The sequence below is a fragment of the Aulostomus chinensis genome, chromosome 17 (genome assembly GCF_037954235.1).
Source record: "Aulostomus chinensis isolate RoL2024-O1b breed Wild chromosome 17, RoL_Achi_v1.0, whole genome shotgun sequence".
Lineage (NCBI taxonomy): Eukaryota > Metazoa > Chordata > Actinopteri > Syngnathiformes > Aulostomidae > Aulostomus > Aulostomus chinensis.
In genome coordinates, this window is record NC_141336.1 from 21,725,379 (window position 1) to 21,746,302 (window position 20,924).

The window sequence follows — 20,924 nt, forward strand, 5'->3', positions numbered from 1 at the left end:
CAGCAGAGAGCAGTAGTGAGTCATTCATTTGCAGTTGCGGCCCTGCTGATTTTATAGTATGGCATATTGTAATAGCTATGATGACAAATACGACTATCATCCTACTAATTGTCGATACCATGTTAGCAAGCCAGTGTGGTGTGTCAATAATAAAGACAAATAAAATGTTTAGTTTACACTATCTTAGTGTTGCACTGATTTCTACTTTATTTTTAATAGTACATCGTTTGAATTATTCATTTTTTGCAACAATATATTGTTTGGGATCTTCATTCCTCCTGTTTCAAACGAGGGCGGTGAACACAGAAACTACCTACATCATGCGCTGCGTTCACCAAACCTCGTACACGTTTTTTTAAAATTAGATAATAAGCTGAAAAAAATTAAAGACGAGTAATTGAAACACACCTTGAACATATGTAGAATAAAAACAATTCTCTTGTGAGATGTGAAGCATTTTAGAATTTACGGCAAGTATATACAAGAGCTCCTGGGTAAGTGAGTTGAGCTAGTCTTGTTATTGTTGTCAGTTTTCCCAGCCGCTCCTGAAGGCAGCACGCATCCCACACCGGGCGACGGGGAGTTGTGGGGGATTTTAGTCCAGCCTGGAGTCACGCGTGCTGGGAGTAGTTTCGCGAGACAACACTAACGGACAGACACCACCGAGCTGTTGTGGAGAATGTGACAGCTAAGATATGAATATAAATATATATAGATAAATATATATATTTTACTGTACTTTAAAGATATTTTGCCACTTTTTTTTTTTTTTTTTGGTCACTGATATTGTATCGAAGAAGCCATGGAACCGATAACGAAGTGGACGCCGAAGCAAGTTGTGGACTGGATGAAAGGTGAAGTTAACGCCTCTATAACTCTGTCAGAGCTAACTGCTAACTCCGTTTTATCTCTAGCTAGTTTCGTAGAAACTGCCCCGGTACGACAACATACCGCTCAACAATGGGACTGCATTTTATTAGGACTCCCACTTACAGGTTGAAGGATTGAAGTTGAGGGCTTACGTTGCTGACTTTGCTGCTTCTTCTTTTTTTTTCCCCGTGTTGAATCAATGTGTCACTTTGCGATATTTTGTTAGCAAGTTAGTCCCGTGTACACTGGTCTCTAAATAAACCTGGAGCACCAAATCAAAAGGGTCTAAAAACCAGGTGGAATGACAGTAAACACCCACAGCTGTCAGGAGTCTGGACCCATATTTTAACCAATAGCTACTGATGCATACCCCTTTACTCTAGTTACTTTAATGAAACAATTAATCCATAAATATATTTTTTTATTCCAACCTATGTTTTAATTATATATTTTTAAGACTTGACAGCCCATTAAAACACACCTATTCCAACACTCACTCTTGAAATGCCACCGATGATAAATGACAGCATTACACTTTGAACCCGTGCTCAGTCACAGCAAAGGTATGTCTTGTGAGGAGCATCGAATGGCATGTGAGGTATGAGTGGAAATATTCAGTGCTATCACTCCAAACACGGGGAGGCAGCGATGTGTGTAGATTAAACAGCAAAAGGAGAAAAAAACAAACCAAAAAAAAACAAGGCATGTTAAATCTCATGGTTTATATCTCAGGGCCAAGCACTTTTGTTGGACAACAATAACAATGTTTTAGCCCACTAACTGCTGATTGAGGCACGCCTGCCAATGCTGCTCTATAGCTGGGAGTTAAAAGGGATTGTGAAGGGGTTAGTTTCTGTGTGTCCAGTGAAAAGAGCCTGGCCAGGGCACGCATGGATGGAGGATTAGTTGTCTACACTGCCCCCATTGCTGTGAGGCTCCTGAAAATCGGACTCAGCGGTTGTCTGTGTTGGTCTTAACCACTGGATTTGCAGACCCTAACAAACAGGGTGATGACAGCCTGTCACTGGATTGTTTTATACGTCTCTTATATCCCACTGCATGATCAAGGGATGTTGAACATATTAGATTATTAGTCTAGGGCAGCTAACAAATCATTCTATTATGTTTCCTCCTCATCACAGCAATGCTTTATATTCTAGTTTCAACAAAATGGATGAAGCTTCTTTGCAAAGTTGACGCTGAAATCTTCCCTTGCGTTGCTGTGGCAGAGCTAAGTAGCCATTTGCTTGTAGGTGTCAGAGATGGGTGTTGACTACATTTTCTTTCTTTGCAAGGAATTGGGTCTGTCTTGAAGCACTCCGTGTCACAAAACAAATAAAGCTCTCAAGACAACTCAGGAGACACTGCAGTTTGTAAGGACAAATATGAACTCCTAACTGTGGGTAGATGCTGACTGGTTTGAATACATTCTGACAAAGCAAATCTGACAAACCAGCTTTTACTGCCACGATCATCTTCACAGATATTCCCCAAATTTGTCTTCATCTCCAGACAGCAAATGTTCAGCACTAACTGGCACTTAAAAATTCTTACATCTTGTCCAACAGGGGGTCATGTATCAAGACCTTGAATTGTTTTTGCTGATAGACAGCTCTTTTTCTGTGTTTCAGCCACAGTCATTTCTGACTTTGCAAATATCACCATCCTCTGTCTGCATTCCGCAGCCTATTTTATTCACTCGAAACCAAATAATGGAAACACATTCCATTTCCTTTTTTGCGCATATCTACAGTTCACTTGGTAATCACTTGAAAATTAAACGGCAACACAGTTAATACATATTTTCATGACCTTAAAGTGATTTGATTATTATCAGAGCAAAAGTGTTTGCTATCCATCTGGAGCTGCATCAAGTGGAGTGGCACATGTGGCTGGTTGGCCCCGTTAATCAGATGAATGATTCTAAATCCTTAACCAGTTTGATATGACTAACTGCAACATGTTTATTCATGTTTGTTTTTTCCTTAATAAGACCAAGTCATCCATGCTGTTATTATGCTGGCATGCTGTGACGTAATTCCCCCACCTACTCTCGCCACCCGTCGTGATTGAATCACCTATTGTCAGTCTTGAGTGACCAAGATTGGAAGATGTTAAAATAGAAGCGATCTCATAAGAAGATGTGGGCAAGAAAAGATTCACGATATGTATCAGTTATTGACGTTAATCACAAGCAACAAGAATATTTGACAGGATGTTTGATATAACACACAAAAAGCCAACATGTGGTTCTTTCACACCAAATAGAAGGACAAACAAACCAAAGTAAAACCCTCACCGTGAGCAGGGTCACGGCCTCATGTTGACCTAGTAACACCGATGGCAAACACGAGTGTCTCCCGTAGTTGAAGATAAACTGAATCTCCCAGAAAGAAGTTGTTTGCCTCAGGTTGTTTTCCTCAGTGGGACAGGGAGGGTCTTTGTGTATTGATGTAGGTGTTAATCACTTGTATTGTTCGAGGAGATCAAGTGGTGGTTGGAGGATGTTTACTGGTAGTGAAAGGGCAATGGCTTCTTTCAGTTGAGATACTGTTGTCTTTTGTTTTGGGGACTGGAGATGCCCTGAAGTGTATTTCCTTCTCGGCCATCTCTGATCTTCCAGCTGGACCAGTGGTGTTGTGTGATTCGTATGCCGTATGTCATGTGTGGGACATCAGACACTCTTCCAATGACAGTGGAGATGTCATACATTTTTCTGAGGAAAGCACAGTATTGCTTAGTTGTCAGTGAATGCACTAGCAAGTTGTTTTGACAACATTGGAATCACTGAATTACAGGGACACTGCACAAAAAAAGGGTATTTTGCCTTACAAGTACTCTCATTACTTCATTGTTATTCAAGAATGCAGGAAGACCTAGTCATGTATATTTAGCTTGAAGCTAATGGTGACTCTACAACAAACATCAACTACAGTAACAGCCATACATTTTTAAAGGGCAAAAACTCTTTTTGGTTCAATTTGTTGCTTTAAATGTGAGTTTAGGTTTGGAAATAAAGAAGTAGATCAAGTGACATATATAAAATGACACGCATAACCACATTCACAAGTCTGTGTCATGTGCTGCTTGTCATTTTCATATGTCTTTCATTCTCCAAATATAGTCCTGAATCCACATGGGCAAAGCTTCAGCTGAGAAGGGTTGGCACCACAGGAGGAATTTTTAGCTCAAATGCAGCTGAAATTTGTTTTTTTTTTTTCTTTCCACTTGTCTACCTCAGGACTTGCTACTGGGACTAAGACTGCCAAGTTTTAACAAGGCATCCCAAATCTGCAAACCTGCACAACTACTGTCTGACACAGTGGCTTTTACCCGATGTTTTAACGAGTTCCCACTCAAGGTAGACATGCAGCTTCACAAATCAGGACTCACTGGATGACATCCAGCATATACCTAAATACTGACCAATCAAAAGTCAAGGTTGTGTATCTGGAGATGGATTCGAATTTAAGTTATGGGTTTATTTTGAGCAAGAGGTCACAATTAGCTCAGGCAGTCTGGTGACCTACATCTACACAAGACTTGAGCCCATCAATGATGTGCATGGAGCTGCAGATGTGCTTCTTGTGTGCGTGTGTGTGTGTGAACTGCAGTTGAACTATTCCGTGTCACGCATTAGCACGAGTGTGTGTGTGTGTGTGTGGGGCTGTATCCTGCTTCTCAAGTAGCACCAAGGTGCCAAGAAGCTAATTAGCTTGTCAGGGCGGTGGTAAACATGTGCTGAATGTGCTTTTGTCTTTGACCAAGTGTGTGTGCTTGGAAAATAACAAGACTGTGTCAGAGTCTGCACATGCTGAATGACTTCAGTGATAGGTGCCCTCAGCAGCTTTATCTCAAGAGATGATGGCCAAGTGTAGGCAATGATGGCACATGATCCTTATCTGGATCAGTGGAGACTACCCTGAGCAACAGGGAACAGATATTGTCCAGACACCTCATCCTTATTAAGGCATCCACCACCTCTGTTTTAGTACTGTCTCTGTCACTCAAGTGTAGATCTATATTTGGATAGCATTCACAGTTTTAGCAGCACTTATACTGTAGATGCATCAGAGAGGACCGACCTCTGGCTACCTGACTACCCCTCTAGTGGCCTCTGTCATGCAGGGAAGGAACAAGGTCAAATCATTTACTCAACTGAATGTAGTGCTTCCCTTAAAGTTAAAACTCTTCTCTTTGTCCTTTACCAGTTTCCAGTCATCCAGCCTTTCAGCTTTAATAATCAACCTATTGTACTCCATTGATAGGCAGATAACTGTGTTAGTTTTCCATTGAAAATTGCCTTTAGAGTTCAGGGGAAGTGCTGTAAGAGGATTCCCCCTGGGGAGAGGTGACTGAAAGGGATTGCCTTCGTTTCACCCCTGTGGGCCCCCCCATGGCCTGCTTCTCACGTGGCCTGAAGTTCCAGCCTTGTAGCCTCAGGAGCTCCACCATATGGGTAGAAATCCATCAATTGTTAATACCATTGTTCTAGTCTAGTTTTCAAGAGACAAAAAGAGCTAGTGTGTTTTAATCAAAATAAAAGGCTTTACACAATGGCGAAAAGTTGCCATCTACTTAAACAGTTGGTTGCATACACAGTTGTAGTTGACTAGGCAGTTTAATTGGACTGCTTTCACTGTTCCATTATAAATAAATGGGGAGGAATTAATTGAATTGCATTGTCGAGGAATGTTTGTCTGAATTTGGGCAATTTCTCAGATCGTCAGATATAATTCATATGTATTTTAAAAATCCAGTTTTAGTCAGACTAACAATGATTGAACGTCTTTTTCAAATAACGTAAATATAAGAGTTTCAACCATAAAGAAAATGAATTGAACTTGGTGTTGTGTTTGGACAGTATAAGCACTCCATTGGTCCTCAGTGTACAGCATTTTACTGCAGGATTTAAAAAAAAAAAAAAAAAATTTTAATCAGCAAAGCCAAATCGGGTTTCATTTGCATGTATATCCAAAGGATCTTCTCCCAGCGCCAGTCAGTTCCTTCGCATCACCGCCAACTGGGGTTAGATCAGGTTGCTTTTCATTCAAATCTAAAATGTACATTGCAAATCTCCCAGATGATCTCTGCTTAGTGGGACCTGCGAGCTATTTGGCCCCGCACTGCCCTAAGAGCATTGGCCTCTGAAGTGCTGTGCTTAAACCTTGGAAATAAATGCGTCAGCCTAGGTGGCACAGCGGGTGCAAATACGGATGACATGCTTTGTGACCTCTCGTGCAGGGATGTCAAGTGCGTGTGGCTGCCGTCACTGGTTTATGTGTTAGCGTGTCGTGACTATTCCAATTGGCTGGTTCATGTGCTGTCCTGTAGGTTTTTCCCGTTTAATGACATCTGATTGCTCCCACAAAAAATCTGTGATTGAACTTTAACTTTTACTAGTATAGGGGAGAAAAAAGGAAGTGAACGGCTGTGTTGTTATTGCTATCAAAGCAATGTTAATGCAGCTATGCTCAAATGACCACAGAACACGAGTGGAATGCAGTCAACTGCTGTTTTTATTTCTACCAAACCAAACCAGCAGCTCTGAGAATAAGCAGTCAAAACAGGTCACACATGTCCTGTGTTGCGTTTGGGGCCACCAGTTGCTTTTAACGGATTTAAAATGCTGAACCCAGGCAACTTGATGGTCCCCGTCGCTGACCAAATACACACAAAGCTTTCATCCAGCCACCAGCTTCCAGTTTAATGGAGTGTCATGTCATTATGATTATGAAGTGATCTGTATATTTATGAAGTGTTACCCACATTCGGGTTTAGCTGGGTCGCTGGGTGAATGCCAGATCAGGGCTTGTTTAGAACATGTCCAGACAAGTCCATATTTTCACAGACTCCTCCACTGAGACTGGCTGATTCACCCAGTTTCAAACAGCTATTTCCATACAACATAAAATCTTGTGCTTTACTTATTTTTACTAATCACAGAGGAACGTTTAGCAATCCATTCTGGTTATATTTTCTTAATTACATGTTGGGATGACTTTGAGTTCCCTGCAGGCTGTTATTGTTTGTCAGCCTGCATGCTCGCATTCATGTTTTCACTCGCTTGTGGTGTGTCTTTGAGTCTGTCAACTCTCTTGTTGACTGGGTACATTGGGGAGTTTTGAGAGGCAGGGCAAGTGTACTGGGACAGTGTGTTTCTCCCAGCCTTGTTGAGTCCCCAGACCCACTATCAGCATGGATCCATGTACCCTGATTAGATGGATAGAAGTGTTTTTTAACCCGAGAACTTGGATGATGAAAGGAAATTTCATGTTGCTTGCCTGTGAGTTGCATGATACTCTGTTATGGAAGGGACATGAAGCTGATATAATAATAGTTTTCTTTTGGTGATGTTTGGAACTCACAGAGGGAATCCACAGAAAATCCCACAGCAGGGAAGTACCACTGCCAATGATCTCTCTTGCTTGTAGTCAGTATGGATCTCCCATCACTGGACACTATTTTCAAGAAAAAACATTTTTCAGATTATTCCCTTGTTCTATCACAACATTCATGCTTTTGTTATTCATAAAAATCATTTCAATGTGGGACAGACTTGGAAGATTCACCATGAGGTGCTTTGTCATATTGATATTTATAATGAAGCCTCACAACCCGCTGAACTTAAAATCCTCTACTTATGTATTCCTTAGAGCACAACAAATGTCATGTCACAGCTTATCCTGATTAAGTGCTGAAAACTCCAGCAGGTTTCAAGCAAAACATCTCAAGGACATCAGAGCAAAATGTAGGTCTTGCATTTGTTCAAGCAGGGAGTGGTGGATACTATTCAAAAATATTCTGGACCTGACAAAAATAAAGGGAGATTCTGTTCATGCTCTCTTTTGTTTCCATTGGTGCAGACACTGGAGGAAAAGCCTCTGACGTGCCCTTCACTTCTATGTGTTGTTTGCGGCCGATTTAACCGCTCTCACTCAACAGCACATTTATCATTTAAAAGAACACAACTGTCCCTTTCTTAATCTGTCATGGCTGCGGGGAAGACCCATAACAGGTGCTAGCAGGAGTGCAAACACACCTCACCTGGAAAAGGGCGTTGCTGTCTTTTTTTGGATGAGGAAGAATAGAATATGTGTGCATGAGTGTTTATGGCTTTTAATTAAAATGAGAGCAATTCATTGCAAAACTTACACACAACCAAACTAGAGTGCTGTGTCTACTGTATGTGTGCGAATGGCTGCGTCATCAGTGCCCTGTCCTGGCCTGCGGGTGACACTGTCATTCGTTGCTTCTTTTCATTGAAGATGACTCACCCTCCCCCACTTGCATCCCTCGTAGCTGGGAGAGTGGGATCAGCTGCCCACAGCCTGTAGGCTGTCATATCTTACTTTGCGTCATTCTTTCAGGTCTTCTTGATGTTTGTTCCTTTTCTAAGACATTGAGAATGTTCAGAGAACGCCACCGTCTCACTGATTCTTCCTTATTTTTTAAACTACTTTACAATTCTACAATTTCATTTAGCAGACGCTTTTGTCCAAAGCGACGTACAACACAAGCAAGAATTCAGACTTAAGGAAAAACCCATAGGAAGCGCAAAAGTGCTTCAGTTGTGATTTAGTCACAGGTACTGCCATCTAGTGGCAGAAGAAGTGTCGCCCCCCCCCCCTTCCCTTTTTTTTTTTTTTTTTGGACAAACATACAACATCACACAACACAGTTGGTGCTACATAATCACTAAGTGCTGGGTCTTGGACCCTCTTACTTATTCTACCCCACAGGACAAAGAGGAGAGGAGTCAGGTTAAGTGCCTCGGTGCTCTCTGAACAATTGAGTCTTCAATTGTCTCTTAAAGTAGAAAGGGACTCAGCAGAACGCACAGAGTTCGGTAGTTCGTTCCACCATTTGGGAACAACAGAAGAGAAGAGTCTGGCTAGGGATTTGGAGCAGCGCTGGGCTGGAAGCACCAGGCGTCTTTCGCATGCAGAGCGTAGTGGGCGAGAAGGAGAGTAGACCTGGATCAGGGATTCCAGGGAGGCTGGAGCCGTTCCTGTGATTGTTTTGTAAGCCAAGAGAAGTATGTAGCGCTCTTCTTCTGAAAGGATGGTTAGGTTAATGATGCTCTCGATCTTTTTGATCCCTGTGTCCTCCTCCCTTGACCTTGACACAAACCCAATATAAATCATTTGATTGTGCACTAACATGCATCTTGTGTACCAGAGATCCTACCTGGTTTTAGACTCAACAGCCCACATGCATCAACAGAGACCACTCGTGATTGGACCTACCTTCTCTTCTCTTTATGCAAATGGACAAATGCTGAGTTTCCATTTGCAAACTGCATCCAATCCTCTATATGTCTTTGGTATTTTGGTGTCTCCACTTAGCCCCCCCCCCCCCCCCCAAGTTTCCCCAGAACCCCATTTGTTCCACCATCCCCCTAACCACTTCCCATGTCTCTATAGTAACCATTTATTTACAGCTCCAGTTAGTGTTTCGGCTCTTTGTTGGGCACCATTGTGACTAAAGGGGTGAGCATCAGAAGCACTTTGCACTACCCCAGCAAAGCGGCTCCTGATGGGCCGATGCATGGTGGAAAGCAGCAGGCAGCTAGTACAGAGTTGCATCTCTGATGGACCCTCTGTCAATTTTGATCAAGTACATCTTCTGCTTTGCCTCGCAGTGGAATCCTCCCTTTTACTTTTTCAGCCAGTCTTTTTAACAAGATCTGAGGGGAGATTTATGGCAATTAGTAGGTTCTTATCTATCCAGCATCACTTACATGGATCCACATTAGAAAGCTTGTGCTATATAACTGTAATGCCACAGGAACGATATGAAGCTATCTTTAGTTTAATTAAAGGCTAGATTCTGTCTCACACAAGTATGTTTCATACAAGCCCAGTGCAGCATTCCCATACAACATGATGGCACAATGGATGCAAAGTTAAGTTTGGCTCTGCTAGAACTATGCCCACATGCCGAGTTGGTATAACTGCCTCAACACTGTTCCCATGGCAAATTTAATGAGTGGGGCACATTTCCTCCCCAAAACCGTGTTCATCTTTATTGTGGTTTACATAGGCAGCTATTATGGTGTTGGTAAATTGGTCTGTAATCAGTATGCTGGGCCACCCTGATCCTGCTGCATGTGAAGCAATGAAACTTAGCGCCATGCTTTCTGTGGCCAATGGAAAATGTATTGTTCTTTCTATCTCTGACCTTTTTTTTTGTCTTCCACATTTTAACTCTCCCCTGCTATGTCTCTTTTCAAGGTCTTTAATTATATTTGTTGTAGGGAAATGATTTACAGGTTTTTACAAAGTGAGTCTTTTAGAAATCCCGTTGACGGACAAACAGTACTGTCTGTATACAGCATCCCATCGTCAGTAGCTGTTCTCAGGCCACACAGTGGGTGTTCTCACTGCTTTTTAATGTATCACCTATTGTGATTAAAAGCATGTGAAAACATTTGACCGTTCCCAAAATCCATAAGGGACTGCCACTATTTTTGAGTATAAGTCAACAGACGGAACCACCACAATACGAAGGTTGGAGGTTGGCAGGAAAGATTAAAGATTGTGGTGGGTGGAGAAGCCGAAATGAGATTGAGAAGAGAAAGGAGGGTGGGGGTATCTGAGACATTTTTTAGGCCTTTGTTGCTTTCTTTAGTAGGTGTTTATACTGGTGGCAACAAAATGCAGTGTGGCCAGGCGGCCGGCTGGCTGGAAAGTGATGGGTGTTTACACAGGCCTAAGAGGATACTGCTCCAACTGCTGCTCTTGTCCCTGTCAGACACACTGAACCAGCCACAATGTGAGCTTGGGTCTTATGCAGGAACCATGGGCTGTTTACATGCAGAATGAATCTAATCTGTTTGTGTTTTCTGACCATTACAAACTTTTGAATTGCAATGATGAAAAAAGGCAGCACTGAAAAGAAGTGTGATCATTTCCATGTGAAGCAGTATTATTGTTTACAAAATCCATATGTTCAATGGGTTGTTAGTATGAAGTTTTCACCCCTCTTTGTTATGGAAGTAGAGGTCATGCACAGTATTACTGTGTGTTAAACAGAAATTTGGCAGTCGTATTACAGGTTGTATGTTCGTATTTTGTTAAATTATATGTGAAGATGTTTCAGGTGCAAACTCTGTGAACCTGGCAACCAGTTTTTCAGTTTTCTTTCCAAGCCCTTAAGTAACTCAACTATTTTGGTTTGGATTCGCAAAGACAGACTAATATGCCTGAAGCTGTCTGCTGTATCTCTCTTTGGAGTGTTTCTCATTCCATTGTCCTCTTGTGACCAGAAGTAATCATGTTGCCGGTCATGCAACAGCCAAAATACCTCTCATAACCTCCTGTGCACCCTTGCTCTGACCTCCAATGTCATGGAAGCTGTGTGTTGCTAGAGGTGTGGATTAACTGAGCCCACTCATACTTGCTGATTGGTTTCAACCACAACAGGGTAGTGAACTTTAACCCCCTCTTCTCATCAGTCATCGTCCATCAAGAGACAGAGTTGCTTTTGTCTTCTTGTGTTTGTACTCGCCTCAGCTGCTTTTTCTCACTTAGGAAGCTCACTCTGGACATGTCACGGCCATTTTGCAGTTGTCTGTGCTACAGATTGGGGGATATGAAGAGAAACGCTCCTTGTTAGCAGGGGATTGATGAGATTAAAACATCAGTCACATAGAGTCGTGCTTTCAGTCTTCCTCTAAAATCGCACTCAAACTTCACTATTATTTTGATATTTGAATTGGATTAGGATTTTAAATGTTTAAATGTATTAATTCATTCATGATATTCAGCTTTTGGTACAACATTATCCACCTTCGTTTAAAGAGGAAGAGAAAGATGGTAAAGAATTCAGCTTGTTCTGATGGATATTAGTATTCTTCAGATTATGATATTGATTATTTGATGAAAATCTAAAATCTTTCCTCCTAGATACCTTCTAGAATGGTTAGTTAACGAGAAGGTGGCTCCAATAACGATACGTTGCAATTCATGTGTCAGGAAAAATCATATTTGCTAAGGTTAGTTAGAGAATATGATTTCAACATTCATAACTTGTTCCAATATAAATATTTCAAGATACATTTAGTCTGACTGTCCAAATGGCCGAATAACCCTACACTTCAGTTTCAGTATTTGCTAGTATTGCTAGTACGTGACGTTAATGTGTGCTCCTTATATTGATTAAAAGCTCAAGTGTAGAAGTGAAGTCCCATGCAAATCTGTACAGTAAAACTTCTGAGTGTCTGTCACCAGTGAAAGAGATGTAGAGGCCCATTGTGTAACTCTCATCCCCAGTTCCCAGTAGAAGGGCCAGCCCAGTGTGTGTGCAGGCTTTGTTGTTGTCCTGTGAAGTCATGCATTAGACGATAGCTTTGCAGTTGCCGAGACAAGCTTTTTCTTTCTAATTACAGCACAGCCTGGTCCGGCCAGAGACCATTGTGCCGGAGCGCTGTGAATTCCCACAATGGAGCTGCTCAGCAGAGAACAATGAGTCAAATTCCTGACCATTCCCCGCAGGTTCAGAAGCTGCGCTGACAAATAAAGACAGCAGAGATACAGTGGCTTTGCCATTCTACACCCAGTAGCTTTCCCACTGGCCACCTCAGTAGGGATATTGGTGTGTGTTTGTGTGTCCCTGTTTGTTTGTGTGTTGCAGAGTAGCTGCTGCTCCCAGTGGGAGCAAAGGGAGGGGTGAGAGATTGGGGAGGTGAGGAGGAGGGAGCTTACTTCATTCTTTTTGTAGGAAATGAAAGACTGTTCACTCTTTTTTTATTTTTTAGTGTAATCAAACCCCTGAGAACAAAATACTGGCAGCCAAGCACAGCCTTGAAGCTTTGTTGATCAAAATTGATCGACAGTTTTGTGACCATTGACCCTAGGATACCAGGTACAAAGCTGTCAGCTGATCTTTAAAGCATTCTTGTTGTTTTTTAATCACACAAGCACACAGAATTTCTCCAGGGCTATGATGGACTTGGCCTGTTTAAAGCCGATCTTTTGTTTTTTCACGTCTGTGTGGATGGGAAATGTTGAGATTATGACAAGAATAGCTCAAACATTTGCGAGAAGAAGGCTTCTGCTGTTTACATTGTCAGAAATGTGTGCTTACACAGCCATTAAGTAGGCTGCAATGCTCTAGGGCCTCTAGCGGGCTTCAGTTCCATTTGTGCTAGAGTGTCCGGGTTCCTCGCTTTCCCAGCTGTCCACAAATACTTTAGAATGTACATACATACAGTGAACTATTGTATGGATAACCCGTTGTACACATAACCACTGTTTACTGAATGAAGGCTGGTGGGAGGTAAGACAAACCCCAAACTGACCCACAGTTGCCTTCAGACACACATGTTATCTGCCAGTCACTTCCTGTAGCGTTTGTTTATTGATCAACTGAGCTCCATCACTGTAAATCACTGTGTCAATAATATCCTATTTCAAACCTCAACACATTTCAGTGACATTTTGTAGAACATCAGTCTAGAAGGAACATAATTCCCTTTGATGCAGAGTCATAATTTCAAATTGTTGTGAGATTTCTACATATTTTTGGTGGTGGTGCCTGTACTTTGTATTCTTGCTTTGTGAATCGTGTCAGAATCGTGCAGTGTCTTAAAGTGGTGCTGTTCGTTTTCTGTTTTGCAATTCTATGTAAATACCAACTAACTCTGTGAAAAATGATAGTAAAATTACTCCTTATCAGAAAAAAGCATTTATTTAATCATTGAATCCAGCTTTGTAGCCTATTTTCAAAGTAGAATTAAACCAAATCAAGTTTAGTGAGCTGTAAACGTCTGTCCAATTGATCAGCCATGTGATTGCATTTGACATTGGTGCGGTGCGTCTACCCTGCCGCTATAGAGTTACACCCAGTTGCTTTGGTTTGAGCACATTTGCCAAGTGGTTCACAGAGGCCATAAAACTCCAAAGCATTTCATCCTGTGCAGCTTTTGAAAAGCTTTCACACAGTCCACACTGCTGGCTCCCCTTCTCTCAATTCACAATAACTTGACACTCTACCTCCTTGACTAGCATCTATACTCTTAATGAAAAGTGATACACGCCCCCAAACAGCCATTGATCGAGGCCAAATAAATGTTTTATATGCACCACTGTAAGGACATCCCTCTTTTATTGAGAAGGTGTACAAGGTTTATTCCAGAGGGATGGATTGCTGCGAGATTCCTCCTGAATACAGTGGAAGTGTAAAGAATTCTTTCTGAAGCTCGCATTTGCCCCAATTCTCCATCAGTGGTGACCATTAAAGTGGTCACTCTCTGACGCATGTAAGCACACTCAAAATTGTCCCGATTCAAAGCTGATGCAGATTAGTTTGGACCCTCTGTTGACCTGGAATTTCTCAACTCTCAGAAGTCTGAATTCCACAGTCAGGAACAGGATGCATTGAGACAAAGACTTGCTGATGAATAAAAGTGAAAACAGCCTGAAGAAGACAATATATCCTTCAATCATCATTAGCTTCAGCCGATTCAATCAATCATTTTGCTTTAGACGGTGAGTTCTCTCTCTGGGTGTCTTGGTGTGGTTTTAGACTAAGAGCTAAAAAGACAATGTCTTACTGTAAACTGAACCACAGTTTTCCCTTGTGGCCTTTTTCTTCATACTGGTGAGAAGAATTTAAAGGAAACATGTTATCATTACACCGGAAATGCCTTTTAAAACTGCTGGCTGAAGAAACATTGCCCCCTCGAGAATCCAAGTCTTTGTTTCTATGTAATCACAAGTGACTGGCCCTGTGTTTGTGTTTGACTAGTGTTGTTGAGAGCTCAGGTCGGAACTGAGTCTTGCAATGTTAAGTCTATGTCCTTAAAGAATCCTGGCCACTCAGGGGTTAAGCCTAAAATTCTCTGAGGTCTCGCCTAGGAATTAACATGCCGAGGAATGGGAAACATGTTATGATCCTAACTGGATTTGACTTGTGTAGAGACTAATGGTTAACAAGTCATGATGGATTTTCCTTTGGATTCATTGATGACTTGAGCTCTTGCAGACACTTTCTCAAGAATTGAGAATGCTGTTAGGGTTGAACTTTGATGCTGTATTGGAATTTTAATGGCCTTGAAGGAAGTCCTTGGGCTGCACCATACAGTATATTCTGTCATGGGATCAACACTCGTGTAAATGTTATTCTGACATTGCCGAACACATTAATAGAACCAGCTGGCCTGTACCTCGTTTGCACTAAACAGAAGTCTGTTATTTCTGTGTAATATTCCAACTGATTCACCCAAAAAAGGGCCATCCGTCTGTACATCTGTCAGGAGTGTGAAAGCTTCATACATTTGCATATCATATCTCTTTCTTTCCCTTATGTGTTCTCTCTGCAACACATGCACAGACCGAGTGTCACAGAGGCATGCAGATCTGAAGTGCCCCTCACATAGTGACCACAGAACACACCCAGCGGCTTGTCACTGGCATGCCCTACATTTTATAAGGATGCTGTTATCAGTGGTTTAGTTACATGTTCTTTAAGTTTTTCATGACTTGAATTTCAAATTGAAAACTAGGCTGCCAAACCTTGTCTCATACTGAAGAATATTGTGTGTGTGTGTGTGTATGTGTGTGTGTGTGTGTGTATGTGTGTGTTGTATGGCTAGTGAGTGTTAGGGTGTCTTGCAGCTGACAGGTCTTTCAGAAAAACAGGGCACAGAGCCATGCAGCTGCAGCTGCCCCCTCTCAGTACACTCTTTGATGGCATGAAAGATGGCGTTTACTTCTACACGCACACCCATTAAAGGTCTGCTGAGGGACGCATTGCATTGCATGCATAGGTTGTTTGTGAGTTTGTTTATTATTATGTATTGTATGTTACATGAACTACAGTATCAGAACATTCTGTTGCAGCTCACCTCAGAACACAGTCTATGATTGACAGCAAAATTTTGGGATGTGTAACTGACTGGACCCCCCCCCCCCCCCCCCCCCCACACACACACACACACACACATACACACACCACAAACACACACTCTTGTTTAACCAGTGTAACAGACTTGGAGGTCTCAACTGATATTCTGTTTATAGTGTGTTTATCCAGTAGCTGCCCCACCTGTTCCTTATCAGAATTTTATGTACACAGACACACCCGCACGTATGCACACTGTTTTTAGTGGGAATCATGCAAATAAAACCGATACTTCCAGTAGGACACTATCCTCAACAGTAAACTACTCTAAAAAGTCTATCAAAATGCCATTTTGATTTTGTCTGATGAGTCCTGCTGTCCTTTCTCATCCAGGTTTGGATGACAGCCTGCAGCAGTATGTGAACAACTTTGAGCGGGAGAAGATCTGTGGTGAACAGCTACTCAAGATCACCCATCAAGACCTGGAGGAGCTTGGCGTGGCAAGGATTGGTCACCAGGAGCTGGTGCTGGAGGCTGTCGATCTGCTCTGTGCTCTGGTCAGTAGAAGTCGGCTGCAGGTGTATTCGCAGGGATACATGCATGAATACAGCATGAAAGCATACTTACAGACCCAGATTGAAGCTTCAGGAAGTATTTTGAAAATGCACTTAACAAAGCCTCTTGATCATGAGATGTACCCCTCCCGTCTCCTTTCCCTCAGTCTCTGTATTCACTAAAAACCTAGGCAGTAGTTTCTGGTCCGGCAGCTAAATGGGCCAGCGATGCAGAAAGGATCATCATTTCCCTGCTCAGCGGGATATGAAGGCACCACAACACACGAGGCAGCCTCAGGACATTAGGGAACAGCACTGTCACTCAGAGATGGGGTCACAGGGGTCTTGTGCTTGATTTCAAACTGTGGGAGATTCTTGGAGGCAGTTCATTGTGGATTATCATGTAGCGAGTGACTGTGTGATCTGTGTGATTGATACGTGAGAGCTCTTTGTCCCTTCTGTGTAAATTCTTCTTCACGCACAAAATATATTCTCCAGCTATACTTATTTTTGATATGTTTTCTTAAACAAAAGTCCTGTGGTAGCCATCTGCTCACCCCAGCCGTCTGTCATGGTTCAATTAAAGATCCCTGTTTGGCTCCTATTAGTCACTACAGGACAGCACTTACCGACCCTCTGTCCATCATCACAGCTTCCAGAAGACCAGTCAACCAAAAAGGCTGTTCCGTCAGTATGTGAGCGTGAAAAGCGTGATGCATACTGTTCAAGCTCCAGCTGAAGGAGAACCAGGTTTTCCAGCAGATGGGATCGATTTGGAGTTTTATCACTTCCTGTGCCATAAAAGTCTCAGATTGTGGTCCCTTCTTTTTGATCAGTGTCAGCATTTCTCTCTTTATGCTCTCTTAAAGTTCTTTACATTAATCCTTTGGGGCATGATTACTTTTAACCTTTTTGAACCTAACTGTGCAGTCTTTTCTCTTCCAGAAGAGGCTGGGTGTTATATTCAGAGTGGAAATCTGTTGGTTTAAAGTAGGAATACCTGTGGTTAATCACTAGCCTTTTTGACCAGTTATGTTATCGTTCTGTGGGTTAAATTGCATGCACACTATGCTAAAGGCTTTGCTAGCAAGCAGTCTGAGGTGTAAAATAATTATAAGTTTGCTAAATGAAGGTAAGGTCAGCGTGAGACTGCTCCAGCATGCAGACAAAGCCACATATAGATTGTGTAATTTGGTGCATCTCTTCAGTTTAAAAGTAGTACTACTAAACTTTATGATAACTTATGATTTATTGGCTCTTTTTGTATACTTGGCCAATTGTTATCATTGAATGACCACTTTGAAATCAGACTTTTTTATTGGGGGGGGGGGGGGGGCAAGGATGCAAAGACTAGTTTCAACTCTTCAGTTTTAGCCATTAATAATTCCAGTCTCACTTTCTGTATGTTCTTTATGTATCACTCTGAAGAGATAGCTGGTCTGGATATATGTTGTGTGTATGATCTCCTATGAGAGTACAACTGTATTTCAGAACAAAATTGTGTATATCATCACCTTCTCTACCTGTTTTCTATTGTTAGTCAACATGTGGAAACATTTAAAATGTGAAGAGTTGTCGTTGATGTGTTGATAGATGTACTTGTGTATATGTACCATATGGTACCGTACATCCTGTTGCCCATAACCTTTTTTGACTATCACAGTCAAATTTTTGTTATACCTAAGAATCCTGTCAGTAATATCTGAAGTAATCTCATTCTTTTATTTTATGTAATCCCACAAGCAAATGAACTCCTCAATGGGTGCAGTTATCTGTTCTGCAGTTTAGTAAAGAAGTGTTCAGAACTCGACCTCTTCCTTGGAATGTTGTGGACCATGATTGCTGGACTTTCAGTGACCTCTCACCTCTGACTGATGCAGTGCCACTACATGCTAGTTTGTCCGTTAGCGGTTTCCTTGTTGAGAATGAGGCCTCAGACTTCCACAGTCCCCATGGGAGGAAGTGAGGCCCCGATTCAATTAGCTTTAACTTACTCAAGGTCACTGCTACCAACAGAAACACAGATCCCCATGCTCCCACACACTGCTGGCCCCCCAACATCTCTTTTTGTTGATTGTTATGTCAGACACTTCCTGTCCAGGCAGACCCAGCTATCTTTATGACACTCTTTTCATTTTTTTTTCTTCTCATGGACGTGGAGAATGTTTTGCTGTGCAGTTGTAGTCATTAATGCACATTTGCACATTGTGCCTTCATAATATATCTACTGAGCTGCTGGTAGACTAAATCATGGTGACTGATGGCCTAACACACTTCCCCAATAGGAAACACGCTTTCTTGTAATCTAAAAGCTGTCAGGACCAAATTGCTTTCTAGAGGCATAGAAAGAACGTTTTAATTAATTCGACTTGACTTCTGTGGGTCATGATGCCTTTTGAAGAATCAGTACTGAAAATTAACACCTATTAACTTGTTCTTAGACCCCAGTTACCGTTTCATACTATAATACCCCATGATAGCTTGAGAGCTTGTGAGTGGGAATATCCACTACGAGTCCATCAGTTACATTAGCAAAATATACCAACATTATTATCTGACAGATAAGCTCACCATATCATTAGTGCTATAATGTCACTTTTGTCTGGAGGTGACACTGTCCAGATCTCAAATGTGACATTTGTAGTCAGATGGCATATTATAGCTTACACAAAACACGCTCAGACTTTATGCTCAAGTTACCTGTATCTTTTGTAGTCAAGTCAGATCCGTCCAATCCCTGTGGTGACGTCAGGAAGAGCTGGTGTGAAAGCCCACAAAAAGGGTCCTAAATTTGCTTGAAGTGTGAGGATGAAAAATTACATTCCATTGAAACTACAGATTTTTTTGCTCAGACATGTTTTTTTTTTAGCTTTGGGATTGTGGGACAAAAGCTCACTGGACATCTGTGGGTCAGTAAGAGTTGCTGTGAGTGTGAGTAGCCTGCTAATGAAAAAGCCAGGAGGTGTTCTCCTGCAAATGCCCACACTGGCTGTATGCTCTAGTTCCACTTGTCTACACAACTGCATTAAAAACCAAACACACACGTTTCTTTCTACATATTTGCTTTTTCGTGTAACTTAAATTAATCAAAATGATGTGACAGCCTTAATGTGGAGTTACTGTACACGAGAACATGGTCACATTTTAAAAAGCTGGGCTGGAAGACATTTTAAATGTTGGCTTGAAAACAGGAGGCAGTAGACTATGAAATTAGTTACCAATCAGTGATCTTGTAATTTACTAATCAATTGTTCAACTAATGGTTGTACCTTGACTTGCACAGATGCCTGCAGCTACTGTCTGACTACTAAAACTGCTCCAGTGCTTCCTTGGGGGCTGAAAAGACTGCAATGATTTGTGTGTTTTAGCATATGTTGGAAGGAGGCAGTGGAATAAAAGTCGACGTTAACCACTCGCAGATCTTTGTTGTTTGCCAAACACGTGCCACTTCACTCATTGCAAAGCATATTTAGCATCTGGCACATCAGACATAAAAGCAGCATTGCTGGCAGTGATGCAACACCCTGCAAGCTGATATTTACCAGGGCGGTAGCCAGGCTACACTTCTTCTGCTTACCTTTAACCGACAACTGCAAACCCATTCATTCAAGTCAAAAAAATACTGCAAAGACAATTTTTTTCTCTTCAAGAAAATATGTGCATGTGGTTTACCTCGTGGCAGGCCTCTGCTGTACTTAGTGCCCCATGAAGACTCACAGCTCAGCTCTTTTGTTGCCGTGAATCAGCCATAAATTAGAGGAATGCAACAGCAGGAAAGAACCCCAGGTTCAAGAATGCAAACTGTGCTTGGCTTGATAGAAATCAGGTGATGGCACACGCACACCCTTCCAGGACCTAGACAGAACCAGGAGACTGGTGGGAATTTCATGCTCGAGCTGCCCTGAAAGACGAGCCTATTTAAATCATATCTGTCTAAGGAATCATTAGAGGAAGGTAGAAGGGTACTTGCTTTGTCCTGAGTTTCAAATGTGCTGTAGAAACAGACCTTATTATAATTATATCCCAAACAGAAAAGAGAACCCTATAAAAAAAAATGGAGTGGGTTGACGGAAGTGATTCATCTTCAGTCATTACTGTGTTTGTCATTATTAAAATGGTGTTAACATTTCTCGTTAAAAATGGTGTTAACATTTCTTGTTAAAAATGGCGTTAACATTTATTGTTTCAGAACTACGGGGTGGAGACAGACAACTTGAAGAATCTGGTTGTGAGGATGAGAGCTGCCACCAACAGTCTGCACATTGCCACATCTGATCGCAGGAAAAGCCCCATGTATGATGGCAGCATGTCACGCAAGCCACCTAATGACTTTCTTACCTCTGTGGTGGAGCTGATTGGTGCAGCAAAGAGCCTCCTGGCCTGGCTCGACAGGTAAAATCATTCCCATGAACTCCCAGTCAGGTTTGTTATTAAAAGGGCCTGCCATGAGGCTGCTGGTGTTTTGCTGGTAGAATGCTTTTCTTTTTATAAAACCAGTTGTCTATGCAGTAGAAAGGTGCATATTATCTTTTAATTTGTGCTGTATGGTCAGAGGAAAGAGTTTGATGGTAGTTCTTTTTGCTCAAAAGGGAGAAAACATATTGCCACATGGGTTTTAGTGACAACATGGCAAAGAACAGTGTTTTTTTTAAG

General features: G+C 41.9%; 1 protein-coding gene across 1 annotated transcript in view; it reads left to right on the plus strand.

The window, feature by feature from the left end:
* The first annotated feature begins 483 nt into the window (after positions 1 to 483).
* Positions 484 to 20,924, plus strand: part of LOC147246793 (connector enhancer of kinase suppressor of ras 3-like) — a 48,674-nt gene continuing 28,233 nt past the window's right edge. Inside the window, exons 1-3 of the mRNA XM_086181813.1 lie at positions 484 to 854; positions 16,111 to 16,274; positions 20,461 to 20,663. Of these exons, the coding sequence (XP_086037939.1) occupies positions 803 to 854; positions 16,111 to 16,274; positions 20,461 to 20,663 (419 nt within the window). The 5' untranslated portion in view covers positions 484 to 802. The remainder of the gene's footprint in view (positions 855 to 16,110; positions 16,275 to 20,460; positions 20,664 to 20,924) is intronic.